General features: G+C 37.0%; 1 protein-coding gene across 1 annotated transcript in view; it reads right to left on the bottom strand.

Annotated features, from left to right (window-relative positions):
- Positions 1 to 1,080: 1,080 nt before the first annotated feature.
- BNC2 (basonuclin 2) overlaps positions 1,081 to 14,933 on the bottom strand; it is a 229,109-nt gene continuing 215,256 nt past the window's right edge. The window contains exon 5 of the mRNA XM_030467473.1: positions 1,081 to 1,741. Within this exon, the coding sequence (XP_030323333.1) occupies positions 1,081 to 1,741 (661 nt within the window). The remainder of the gene's footprint in view (positions 1,742 to 14,933) is intronic.

Below are 14,933 nucleotides of genomic sequence, written 5' to 3'. Positions count from 1 at the left end.
TGTGGTTATGGTGAATAACTACATTTTCTTTTTTCAAAACGTGTGCAAAGTTGGCACTTTTGTATTAACGCTAAACACTAATACTCTTAGTTTGGCATTCATGCCCTCATACTGACCAGACCACTTTTATCTAAGTGAATTTTTTTAAAGACACTTACTGAAAATATGGCAATAGTTTAAGAAAAAAAAGCATGGATATTATTACACATCCCCTTGTAGTGTACGAAAAAGTGCATGACTGGATTTATGTAATAGTACAAGACAAAAAACTGTATCAGATCAGGTACTGTAAAGCATGCCAGCACCTCTGTATTACTTATATCTAGCAGGTAGTTAAAACAAGACCGTGTTTTTTTTTAAAATGTGCATTAAAGCTAACATAAATGAGTAGAACTAGCCAGCGAACTATTTTTCCTGCTTCTCTAACAGCTGAATGTAACTGTAAAAATTAAGCAAAGAAAAAAAAGAGTTAAACCACCATCAATACAATTGTTTTACATCATAGGCCTGTCAAGGCTCAATATATATATATACAAGTGAAACAGCCATGCTTAATAGAACGTTATCCCCAATGCTTAGAAGACACAAAGACAACTAAATAGATTGGTTTGGGATTTTTTTTCTCTTTTTGTTTGTTTGCAATTTTTTTTTTTGTTTTTGTTCTTTTTCTTTCAGGCAAAAGTCATGGGTAGAACAAATTGTCTCTTTGGAGATAACCACAAACATTCTAACAGAACTAGGGACAACTGCAAGTTTTTTGTGAGTTTGTGTTTTGTTGTTGTTTGCTTTTTCCATGAAGGGTCTCTCCCCCCAAATTAAAGATCCTACTTTTTTGTTTCTATAATAATAATAAAAAAAAAAGGAAAAAAAAAAAAGGAAAAAAAATTAAAACAACAACCAAGAAAGGGGAAAAAGCACCTGGTGATTCTTTTGTTAAAAAAGAAAAGAAAAAGATTATATATATATGTGTATTTTTATATATATATATTTATATATATATATAACGAGAGACTGTATATGGCAGTTCAGATGTGGTGGGCCCTCTCTGAGAGCTGGCATTATGCTGTGTCCATCCATGAACTAATCTACTGAAGCAAAGGGAATGTTTTTATGCAGATTGGGGTTCTGACTATGCCGGTTTCGGCTACGGACAGAGGAGAACATCATGTTGCACCCAGGAACTTTGCATTTGTGCATCTCTCGCAAGTGCACTGTTTTATAGTGCACTCTGAGGGTTCCCTTGTTGCTGTACATTTTGTGGCAAATGTTACACATTATCCCACCGTTGCTCACTGAAACACTGTTGAACATGAGGGATCCTGGGACATCGGTGCCCATACCCACAGCTAAGGCAGGGGCATCTGCTTTGTGGGCAGATTCCCCACTGTCACTTGCCCCATCAACGTCGTCCAGTAGAATGCCCTCATCGCTTCCTGCATCAGATTCTCTTGAGGAATGGATACTGCTGCTGGACTGGATGCTGGAGGTGGTGCTCAGGTCTAGGACCATGTAGTCTTCCGCCATGCCCCTGCCGTACCCATTCATATGGGAATCCTCAGTACCAGCAGGCGAGGAGGTGTCTTCCCTTATGTCGAGCCCCATCTGATGCTGTGTGCCATATATCTTCACCAAAAATTCATCACGAAGGTCCTTACTAAGAGAAGGCTGTGAGGTGTCCAGGCCCATGTCATCCAGTTCTTTGGTCAACAGTTTACGGTGCAGGTTTATGTTAGCACTGTGTCTGGGAAAGGAAGAGGGAAGGGAGAAAAGGAAAAATGTACAGTGTTTTTGATTAAACATACAGTCATCAAGCACCAAATCCTGATTTCTCAATAATTTCTCATAAAAATATCCCCTACACATATTTCTTGTTATAGTCAATCTTTTTACAAGTGAGCAAGTTGCAACATAAAAACAAAGCAAGCAAATTAACCTCCACCCTGTATTGTTTTGCTTTTCAGCTACTGCTCATCAACATTAGTCCCCAGCAGCAGCTACAGACCTCTTATTTGATAATATAAAAATAATAAATTTCTCTAGCACAAAATGCAAAATGCTCTTCTTAGCTCCTAAATCTCTGCTGGCCTGCCTAAAATCCTTGCTTCAAGAGAAAATATTATTAATAGATGGAATATCTGTGCATGTTTGTATCTATGTCAGTCTCTAGATCCCTATCTTTATATATTTATAGATACATATAAATATACTTTTAATATATATATATAAGTACTCATATAACTGTGCAAGTGAAATATAGGATGAAGAAAAAAAAAAAAAGTAACTGAATGATACATAGTCAGAGGTCCTGATTCTGATAATTTAATTCTGGTATAAAGGGATTCATAATTGGGCCAAACCAAGATGGAGAAGAGTTGAAGGGTTTAAGAGAACAAGTCTCTGAAATCTATGTATAAGTTTCTGACAGCCTTAGCCAAAGTCACTGGTCTCATCCTTCTGGGAGGGCACTTCTGCTCCTCCCTGTACTCTTCCCAGTACCATGTCTAATGCAGTGCTGAAGGACCCAAGCAGTGTAATTTCCAGTAAAAATGCCACTAGTGGCATTGAGAATTTTGCGTCAAATAAATCAAAACAGTTAAGCTTTTGGTTAGGTATGCTCAGAAGTCTCTGTAGATGCACCAGAGACACAGGAAAAGCTGTGACTGATGTCAGTGGTCTTTGTACTAGATCCCAAGAGCTGCAAGCTAAAATATTAAGCGTTTTACAGCATCTGGGCCTTTGCTCTCATGAAATAAAGCTCTATATTTGCAAACAATGTAAGCCTTTCGGTTAGTAATTGTGTAAAACAGCCTATTATTTTAGATACTGCATTCTAGTCTCCACTTTTGACATTCACTTTATTCATCCATTGCAGTAGAACCTCACTGATTTGCAGCAGTGTCAGGAAACCCTCTTTGAAAAACTGCATTTTCTGAATTAACAATGCAACCAACAAACATGACAGATATCAAAGACCTCTGACCACAGAACATGCTCATTTTATCAAAGTGCTTAATAATATGAAATCAGCATAAAGTTTTCAGAATCTGAAAACTTTACAGTTCAGTATTCAGAATGTGCACCATTGCTGAGGAAATGACAAACATTTATTCAGTTTCTTTGGAGGGTGACTGGATTTTCAAGTCAGTAAAAAAAGAATTAGCGAAGTTCTACTGCGTAACATTCTTTGCAAGCTAAGGACCCAAACCCGCAATTTACAACATGCAGACTCACCAGTCTGTCTGCCCGTTATAAATTGCAGATCAGAGCCCAAATGTAGGAGGGAAAAGAAAGAGGGTAGGGGGGGGAAGGAGGAAGGGGGTGGGAGAAGAGAGAGAAAGAGAGAGTTTTAACACAGGAATACTTTAATTTGCAGAAAAAGCACTAAGTATAAAATTGGCATGAGAAGACATAACAATGATAAAATATTTTATAGACATTCAGGTCCTATAGTAACAGGAAAGGGAGAAGGGGAACAATAGCTATCAGCAATATTTCCTTATTGGAAATTTTTTTTTTTTCAAGAAGCCCTTTGAAACATACCTCTCAACCAGCTGAAGTCCCAAACATGGTACAGAAATGCAGTACAGATAAATAAGGAAAATGAAAATGTAAGATAATTAAATTGATGTGAAGTTAATTCCTGTAATTTCCAGTCACTTACTTTGTGATTAGTCTATCTATTGCACATAATTTATGGGATTAAGTACAGAAAACAGCAATGGAAGAGATCTGTCCCACTCACCTGCAAATGCAGGTAACTGGTCTTTGACATAAAACTGATTCTGAACTTCAGTTTAATTGAATCTTGTCTGCTTGGGATGCAATCATTCCAGCAAGGAGGGGGGTGGAATGGAAAATTTTTCTCCTAATGAGAGACAGTTGAGAGGTATGGGCAAGGGCAGAAAAAAGTGGAGAGTATTCCTTGTTTTTCTCCCATGTGGGAAATACTCCTTTCGCACAAGCAAGTACAGCACCACTGCTTTTCTGAGGCACAGAAGTGTAATTATGCATATCCCCACACTGCACTTAGGAAGGCTGAGCTTACCTTGTGATAAGATCAGCTTTCTAATCTTTTGCTAAATTGAGATCACAAAAGAGAGAGAGAAAGAGAAGAGAGGAGAAAAGAGAAAGAAAGGGGGAGGGGAGGAGAGAGAGAGAAAACAAATTCACATTCCAATCCAGACATATCTAGTTTGTTGTTTTTATTAAAAAAACAAAACAAAAACAAACAAACAAAAAAAAAGACAAAAGAAATAGTATCTTCAACCAATAAAATACAGACTTTAAAAAAAAGTCTTGGCTGCGAAGCTGGTTTCTGTCATCTGTAATCTCACTTATACTGTTGTCCTAATGGATACTGATTCAACCACACAATATGAAAAACATAAAGCAAATTAATCAAAGCATATTCACAGCATCCCCATTATCACCCACAAATGAGTTCTGAACAGATGCATGCAGCGTGCACATACATGAATGATAAACAGTAGTCCTGACAGTCCCTTGCCTTCCTGGTGTCAGCTGGTGTACAACTCCACGTAAAGCTGCTAAGTGCAGTACAGCAAATGCTTACTGTGAAGGCCTGTCCATACTGACCAGTGCTACTACATGACTGTAAAAGTCAAAGACACAAAAGTCATTTGTGTCAAACATCATAACTGCTAACTACTCATTAAGTGCTCATGTGTTTATTTCTTATGATTTCTCCTCCTCTTTCCCCTTCTCACTCCCCTGGTACTGGAAAGGGCAGTATGGTTTTTTTTTCCTCCAGTGTAGAAACAAGTCAGGATAACCATAAGTGTTGTTTCTAAGCATTTGTGCTTGCTATTTCCTTGATTATCTGCTTAGAAAAGCAGCAGCCATGTATGCAGTGAAAATAGCTTACCATTCATTGAATGAAGAGCTAAGAATAAATTATCATGTTAAAGAGGGGCACTGAGCCCCAGATGGACAGAGGCCATTCTGAGAAAGACCAGTGTAAAGATGCAAACACTGCTGATGCTCTGATAAGAAGAGATGCCTCCTTTATTCAATTCTCACTTACAACAGTGTCAATCAGTAATCTAGTTAAAGTATGTACCAGCCCATAATATCTGTCAGGCAAACGATGTGCAGAAATGTGTGGACCATTTCTGGCACTCTACTCAGTAGTGTCCCTTTTCCGCTGTCAGCAGTACTGTTGGATTCTCCTAATACAATTACATTGACTTTTATTCAATTAAGCGCCATTCCTAGCCTTAAAAAAAAGCTACTTTATCAATTGATTCAGGTGTAATGCAATAATAAAGATGAACTCATGGCAGTGCATTAGCTCTGCTGTTCATAACTTCTGAACACAGGTTCATTCATAGCAGTCGATTTCCATTATGCAACCACAGTTCAAAAGAATTGATTCTTTTACATTCATTTCTTAATCTATTTCACTTGTGTTTAAGACTCCGCCTAAATATCATATGCAGAAACGTTCTGGTAGGAGAAGAGAAAAATTGTGAGAAAATTGTGAGAAAAAATACATTTATTTGGACACTGAAATTTTGAAGTCTTATGACAGACCAAAGTCCCAGATGCTAAGACCTTGTTAGAATTAAGAATACTGTGTGCTGAAGGTACCAGCAATGTGTTTCCAGTAGCTGAATGATCATCAGAGCAGGAGGGAAGGAAAAGCATATTTTCATAGAAAAATCAGTCTAGAGTGCTTGGGAGCCTGACGCTGAACCCCTTTCCAGGCTGCTCCACAACTAAATGTAGCATTGGACCCTGAGGTGAAGACTGAGTACCCTGTTCAGGGTGTTGCTTGAACAGTGCCAGCATAAAAAAGTTGTTTCTCAAGGCTGACGGCAGCATTCCCAAGGTTTCTTTGGGAAAAGATGACAAGGGAGTTCCGTGTAGGAGAAAAATGCCCATGTATGTAAGGATGGCTACAAATAATAGATCCAATTAAAGAAAAAAAATTTAAAAAAAAAAAAAAAAAAAAAAAAAAAAAAAAAAAAAAAGAAGAAGAAGAAATAAGAGTACAGATAAAGGCAGATGAGGAAGAGAAACAGTACAGACCAGGAAATTTAAGAAGGGAGATTGGGAAAAGGCAAGAACAGACAATTGTCAAATAGAGAAATTGAATAGCACTGAGTTAAGGGGCAGAAATGCAGCATGATTTGCTACGAAGCTATGAAGACTGTTATTCAGTAGAGAAGAGTACATGACTTATAACCTATGCTCTGATCTGGAAGCTGCAAACAGCACTCAGAGAGCCATTAGATGCAAAAAGTAGCGTTACAAATATTGGTCAAGCCCATACCATCTTCTGTCCTAATAAACTTAACTATTTCTTTCTTCCCCTCATCCCTCATCCCCTCATCTTCCCCTCATCCCCTGATCTTCCTTGCTTTTTTTCTTGGAAAATGTAGTGACTGAGCAATTTCAAAATGCTCCAGCAGCTCCCAGAGCCAATTCTTTATTCCAAATTGAAGTATTACAGCCTAATCCAACTCTTTCTCCCCTTCTTTATCACTCCCAAATCCTAACAAATACTCTAACTGCCCTCCATCAGTGTTAGCCATTTCACCATCTGTTCATCTGGTCCTCCCCATGGCACCTGCAGTTTCTTGCTTCAACTGTTGATCTCTGATGTGATTTGCAATGTCACTACTTCTTCCTCCTCTGAATAGTACTCCCAGGTACATGTAAACAATGTTCCCTGAGTAAGCTGGGGCACAATTTGAGCTAAGCGATTTATGCCAATGTGTAAACACTGCCATCAAAAAGGCAGAAATCATGAAGCAAGATATGGCAAAATCAGCTAAGCTTCAGCCTGTCATAGCTCTTCTACTCCTTCTACCTGAGCTACATAACTAAGGCCATCTCTGGCGTCCTTTGCACTGCAGTTACTGCTATATCTGCAGGGCAAAAAATCTTGAACAACCTGAATGAATGGTTGAGCTATATACATATGTACAGAAAATATAAAATATTTGACTTAATAAAATCTTTGAATTACTCTGGACTTAATGATCTGGACTTAAGACTGCTTATTTGTACATCTATTACCAAACTAACATTAGAAGCAGGCAGTGGAAATGTTGAGTAAAGACAATTGGCAATCAAAGTCTTCCAGGAAGAAAAACAAGGTCAGAATAGTTTAACCAAAGATCTATCTCACCCAGCTCCTGCTTCCAGCTTTATCCCATCCTAGGAAACACAGGGGTTAAAAATACTATGTGGGCCAAAGAATGCCAAACATCTTTTTAGCTCTGTACTATGTGTCATGTACGTAATTAAATGAAGAGAGTATTTTTTCAAGATGTTTTAACATGTACTTTGCTGTGGCAAGTAAGTTTTAGCAAAGTCTAGTTTATTTTAGGAGGCCCAAAATGCCTGTTTTTTCCAGATAATCAACATTCTTATATCAAGTTATTATTATATATAAATTAGACATATGGTAGGCAAAAATGCATGGTAATCCTCACCAGAGTTAATTAATCCTTCTGAGTTCAATGATCTTAGGAATGGATCAGTGCTTCTGTAAGCATGACAATTATAATGATGATACACATTAAATCTATGGTTGTGGTGAAATGGCACTGGTATCTCACCTCAAAATTCACCACCACCCTTTCAGACATGAATTATGGTAGCAAAGCAGTGCAGCAATTACATTGGCCCTTTGATTGTGGGTATGGTCCCACTGGTGGTACTGTTTTCCTTCCATTGTGAAGTTCATGGAAATGTTCTTCCATAATTAAAATTCATTGTCAGTTCCACTCCACCTACTACCAGCAAGCTTCTCTAGTGAGAGATGCACTATGCATCAACAGAAGAAAGGGGATTATAAGCCTAGGAAATACGGTCAATTAAACATACATGCCATTTACACAGTTCATAAATCCACACTCGGTTCTCTTGAGCAGTTTCTTTCTATACTTGTCAATGAATCTGATTTTGTTAATTTACTATCCATTTGTTGGAAAGAAAAATGTAATGGGCGCTTTATTTTAGTTTATTTTTATTTAGTCAGTCCTTTTATTTCTTTTTGTAGTGAGTGAGGAGGAATTTCTCAGTGAGTAGAATTTGTCCTGGCACAGAAATTGGCAGGTACTCTATACATGACTCAGTCCCAACCTTTGGATGCACCCATGCCTGCCATCCCATCTGTACTAGGTCAGAGATAACACATCTCTGATGCATATTGCAGAGTTGGGGAATTTGGAGGATCAAGATTAATCTTGTTTATTTACATTCAACTATCACATAGAGCATAATACCAGCTACATGAAAAATTGAGTTGAATGTGTTGCTCACATTTTGTGTCAGGACAGGTTGTTGAAAATTAAATACAAAGCCTTATTTTCTTAATTTTTTTCAAGAGAAAGATATGATGACAAATATTAAGGGAATGAATGAAATAAAGAATGAGAATGAAACAACAGCATAACTGTTGGGGCAGTTGGTTAGGGGCTAAGGAAACCCATTTTCCAGTCCCTGATGAAGTCAGATAGAGAGGCCAAGTCAATCGATATCCCAGTGAAATGTCCCAGCTATTGGCCCCTGCTCCTCTTTGGCTGACTGTGAACAGCAAAATTCCCTAATGAAAATCTCATTCCAACATCAAAGCATACTGTATTGTTCATAAAATCCTAAAATTAATATTATCAATGTTTCCAGTTTTAACCCACCCCATCCTTCTTTCCTATAAAACAATATACCAATTCCTTATATTTCAAGTGTTCTGAAAATGCATTTTCTGGAAAATGATTTGCCAAAATAATACCAACCAGCCCTATCATTCTAACACTGCAAAGAAATCAAAGACAGGAGGTCTCAGCAGGGAGCAAGCAATCTTTGGACAGCTTTGCTTTAAGATACTATAAGTGATCCTAGAATTAAATAATGAAATTATATTTGGAGACTTAATGCATTAGAAGTCAACATTAAATAATTTTCTATTAAATGCTGTTCTTTCTAAGTAATAGTAGATGTTTTATTTTTTAAAATGAGACAGAAGCTTATATTGGGTCATGAAATCTGAAACCATGCAATCTTTGGCAGTTTGAATAAGGTTATATTACTAAATCAAAGGCCAGGACACATTAATCTGCTGGTTTTATGTATAGATTGAAAAAACTCTTACTAAAGCTGGTTATGGAAGTAACTGCCCAGCTTGTACACACCCCCTACAAGCTATCCTCTTGCTATACTTAGCTTAAAACTAATCTCTGTCAATTTGGTTTAAAATATCATAAGTAATGAAACTTCCATTACTCCTTCTATGTGACCTTTTTTCACACCTATCTTCAGATCAGTATTCAGCTTGTGTTATTTCCTACAATGAAATATTAAAGCAAAGCTCTCTTTGTTTCTCTTCTCCTCAAAGGCTTTAAATCAAGATTTACTATTTTGTTTAAAATTTCACATTATCTTGCTAACACAATTTCCTAATATGGCAAATTCTTATTGTGGTCTTACCTCAATTTCATGTTCCTTTATTGCTTATTTAAGCCAGAAACTTATAGAATGTCTCAAATATGTGAACATAACAGACAGTAAACCCAGAATTTTATGCTTTCCCAGAATCTCTGCTGACTGAAAATCCTGAGTTTCATGCAACTAAAATCAAAGAAACAGAAAGTAAGAATCTGGCTAAATACAACAGTGTACATATTTATGAGAAAAGATATGGCCTTAATTCTGATATTTCTTGAAGAAAGAAGCAGCAATCATTTCCTCCCATTTACTTAAGAGAATCAACACTGAAAGAGTTCCTGGAATTTGATTAGTAATGGAAACTATTAAAGAAATTATTTTATAGTTACTGTTCTAATTTTGCTACTCTCTCAGCAGTCTTTGATACAGATGGTGGTTGATTTGTTTTGTTTCAGTTAAAAAGGAAAAAGATCCAAAAAGCTAAGCCAAGATAATAAAGGTTTGAAAACCTTATCTGACCTAGATAACAAAATTCACATTTAACTGAATAGGGCTGAAGTTTCAGCTTGTATGCTAGCATTTCCATGCATTTGATCATGTTTAGTGTGCCTCTAAATATAAGCAGAAAAGCAGGGATAGTGGCTAGACTTAAGAACAATGAGTAAAGACAGAATACTACACTACCCAATGAAACCATGGTATTTCTACACGAACAGTTTGGCTAATAACATCAGTTATTCAGGCTTTAAATTGCATAGAATCTGAAAAATATTAACCTTTCATAGGAAGAAAATCCAAAAGGTAAAATACAGTTCAGCACCTATTAAAAAAAGTGAAAAAACCCAGTGCTTATTAAATGCAGGAAATAAAGGACAAGCAAGTTCTTGCAAATTAAAGATGTGGAGCCCAGTCATTTCAATCCCTTTCAATATGAAACAAATCACTCACACTGGTCACGAAGACAGCTCCCTCTACACTCGAATTATTCACTTGAAGATAAGCTCCCATCAAACTCTTTAGGGGTTTAACTAATTTACTGCACAGATACGGCACGTCTGTTGTAATAACAGGTAGGATGTATTGGGGTCGACCATTTATCAGAATTAGACTTCTTTTTTCAATTCGCAGTGAATTATGCTGCCTACACTAGCTCCTCTTTCTCAGAGCTTCCCATCCCCTTACGGCCCCTAATGTGGCAGGCAAACAAAATTGACAGTCTCATCTTGTCAACAAGGGGTGATTCTCTTGAGAAGCCATTTAACTTTGCAGAGGAAGGAATGTATTAATGTGCCTGTCCCAGGAATGTTAATCATCTTCAAGCTCCCTCTAACTTTGACATGAACGAAATCACCAAATTTGTTTACTAAATGAATCGTAATATGCTAATAAGAGAGCATGACATATATGGTAAAGCCAAACAGATGGTTTGTTTACTCCACTTTGCAACTTTGTAAATGTTGTAACTCTGAAGATGTTAGTGAGAATTATTGGTTTGTTGGCAGTGGCAAACATGCCTTTTGAATATTTAATCCACAGTTAGTCAGAGAACATTTTGTCATCGCTGTGGAATGCATAAAAAATCTGAATGCCAAGATGTCATTTGAGGTGGCAGGATAGCCAACTGTGTGATCAAATACTCCTGTTAAATGTAGAACTGATACGTGATGGCAACGTTTGCTACCAAGTAATTTTTGATGTAAAATCTGACAAGTTTAGGACTGTTGAAAGGCCCAATAATTAAGTACATACCTGTTGATGTGTTTAGTGAGACAGTCCTTACGTTGTGACCAGAATTACACTTCTGCAACAGCTGCGTGTGCTCAGAAGCATCAAGGTCATGTAGCACTCTTAATATATTACTATTGTTGTCCATTAAGGATCAAAAGATATTACAAACAAAAAAGCGTAACCACTGGCGCACTTGCCAAAGTTACGCAGAAATGATCGCAGTCGCATTGCAACACTTCAACCTCTCACTTTACTAGCTGCCTGGAAGCAAAACAGACTCATTACAAAATAGTCAGCACTCTTGTCTAATATCCGGACTGGCTGAGAAAGTTTAGAATAGGAAGATTTATCTGACAGAATATTTCGTAAGTGAACTAACTTAGTGTAGCAATGTTACATGTATGAGAAGGTCATCATATGTACGACAGACCAACTAAAATTGCAGGTGCTCTGCACCATGACAATCAGTCGAATTGCCAGAAGGTGTTTCTACAATCTACACATGCTCTGCAGAAAGTCATCTTTGTGCAAGCAATATACACAAGGCCCTGCACAGAATTCAAGCATTAGGTCCTCATCTCCTGTGTGCTACAATATTTTGCTGGTCCTTCACACAAGATGTATTTCCCTTTAAGAAGTATGGAGGCAATATACAGATAGAATGTATGGCCAAACAGCGGGAATTAGTGAATCTTTTCACACTTAATTATTCTGAATATTATATGACCAGAATTTGGAAATTAGAAGACTAGACTAGACTCTCTAGTGATTAAATTTTAAGTTCAAATTCACAATAAAACCTCAGAACCAGGGATACTTTTGTACAACATCAGGGTCCACAACAAATGTGTAAACATTTCTTCTGATCACAACACAGTGGTAATTCTTGTATTTTGCTTTTTCAAAAAAATGCTAGGTTTATTCATATAATAAATTATATGAGGAATTGTAAAACCAAATAAAACGTGGCACTTCAACAGGGTTCCTCCATTAGTAATATTACATTCCTAAATAAGTACCCCTTTCAGGTCAACTGATAGCTGATTATCCTATAACCTCCCTTCACCGATGCCCCAACTCCTCAGTAATTTCAATCCTCTGAGATTCTTCCATACATACTATTGTCAGTGGTTATTAAATTCTCAACTTTTTACCCATCCACAAGAGACTGTGCAAAGATATCTAAGGGAAGTATGAGTTCAGCTTTCTGTCCAAGGATTATTTTGGAAGAAACATTAGCAGGTGTCCCAGCCTGGCGCTTATATCTCATTTGAAACATCTACTCATTCCTGACCAACAAAGAAAATTTCAATAAAGTACTTTTACTGGTTTAACAGCAGTGAGCTCCTGGGATTGTCAAAGTGCTCAGTCTTTCCCGAGGAGGGAAGGAATCAGCAGCTCAAATATAATTAACCTTCCATTCTCAATGCAAACTGCCACGCACAGGAGCTCTGCAGTCTATTAGTGAAGTTATAACGGCCAACAGGCAGAGGCAAAATTGGTCAAAAAGTTGGCTGCTGCTGTCATATTTTTTAGAATTATGATTAATGACACTAATAATGTGGATGATTACTGATACGTGTATCTCCTGCAGTTTATCATATTGCACTGGCTGCCTACGTCCACAATAAACATGATGCTATCATTTACCTCTTTATTGAAGGCAATCCTTCTCTTGAAGGAGTACATTCTAATTACTTTGTAATGTTTTATGTCTTAAACATTTTGCAGCTCTGGACCTTGCCAACTGCTTCATGTCTACCATTGATTAATTACAGAATGTTTAATCAAAATTTAGAACCTAATGCAGTCATTTATGAGTGTGCTGCAGTGCCAAGATAGTTAGGCTGCCGTCCCAAGCTTGGAGAGTGCTGGTTTCAAAATTAAATCCCAGAAACGTGGAAGATGCCAAAGATTTTACCTTGAGTGATTTGAGTTTAAAATCTTACTTCAGTTGATGAATGACAGGCACCCACCCAAAATGAGAGGTCTTTCTTGTGCATGCACATGTGCTTGCATGCTTCTATTACATTTTTCTTCTTAAAATGTCTTCATTTTTCCCTTTATACCATTATTGCTGCAGTTGTTTCTCAGCTCTTTTACAAGCCTTCCCTGCTGCTAGAGCTCTAGCAAACATCAGTCAAGAGAGTGTAGTTTTGAAGTGGTTAAACAAGTGAAAAATAATTTGCAGGGACAAATACATAAGTTTTTTTTTAATGTGGATTTTTATGGTACTGTCATACAACCATTCACCGTTGAAGTTAAGTGTTTTTTTAATACCATTACTGAACTGCTGAAATGGATGCTAATATAGCTTGGAGTGCTAATGTCAAATCCTGGTAATAAAAAAGACAGACTGCTGAATGAAATAATTTCAAGTAAAAAATAGAACAAAAGTGCTCTCACTCTCACTCTCTACTTTTATTGAATTGGGACTGACTGAGCCAATTGCTTTAGAAGTCTGTAAAACACAATTACTAGTGAGCTGACTGACCCAGCAGTGCCCCTTCTGTGACAGAACAGACTAAAAAGGATGCAGAATTAGTGCTGCTCCCCTATCTGGCTATCAGACCTCTGAGACGTCCAATACAAGATCTGCGATACTTCCTGCCAGGGCCTGCCTCCTTCCCTCATGAAATCCTGAATCCCAGTCTTGCATAATACATCCTCTGTGTGCATCTTCTTCTAGAAACAAGGACTCATTTACCTTTTTTGGAGTGAGAATCCAAGTTCCATTTCTCTTGTATTTTTAGATCTTTATCTACCAACGCAGCTATATATAGGTCTGTCTTTCAATACACACGCACACAGACACACACAAACACATAAATGTTTTGACTATTCTTATTTCCTCATTTTGCACGTAAACCAAAAAAGAACAACATAAGATTAATGGGTAGCATAATTAACTGTGTCCCATTTGTATTTTCAGGTGTAAGTGATTGAAGTGTAACTGGTTATTTATTTTGGCATAACAAAGAAAAGGAAAGAGGGAAGAGGGAGAGAGAGGGAGAAAGAAATGAAAAAGATGTATTGAACTGGAAGTGGGTAACATGTTTCCCTAGTTAATAAAATAAGCAATAAAGTTTGTAAAGCACTAGAATCTAAATCAGGAACATTGGAAATAACAACTTATAAAACTTGTAATTTACAGGTTATGTTTCAGACTCATATAATTTGACAAGGACATACAGATTAGGGGTTTTATTTCTTTTTTTTCTTTAAAAAAACCCCAACAAAATAAAAATGTCCTGCAATCCTTTCTTTTTTCTGACGGTGTACATTTTTGGCATATCTAAAAGTCTCTCATTTCTCTTCCAGGTCCATTTATATGAAGCTCCTAGGTGCCTCCTGGCAAAAATGTTAAATTATTTCTTAGACAGATCTTTTTAAGCAATGCTTTTTGGGGCTTAAAATGCAAAATAAGCTTTTAATTAAGGAAAAAAAAAGAAAAAAAAAAAAAAAGAAAAACGTACTTATCACAAAGCAAACTGCAGATTTAAAAGATGCTGCTGGGAAGTAGGAAGCACTAGAAGCCTTAGATCTTTTTTAGAATTGGTGACTCAAAAATTCTGTGAAGTAATATCCAGTGTTTGCCATTGAAAGTTCAGCATGTGATGAGCCATAGGTGGTACTGCATGTGAGATGGTTCTGTGCTACCTCAGGTCCTGACACCTGAGGTATCTCTATTGGCATTTTGAACATTTTACATGTACCTGCTGAACATGATTGAGTGGTTTCTAGTGTACTACCTACAGCATAAAATAATGAATACTAGTATATGATAT

Source organism: Calypte anna, chromosome Z (assembly GCF_003957555.1).
Source record: "Calypte anna isolate BGI_N300 chromosome Z, bCalAnn1_v1.p, whole genome shotgun sequence".
Classification (NCBI taxonomy): Eukaryota; Metazoa; Chordata; class Aves; order Apodiformes; family Trochilidae; genus Calypte; species Calypte anna.
Note: the sequence above shows the minus strand (reverse complement) of the source record. Positions and strands in the feature narration are given on the sequence as shown.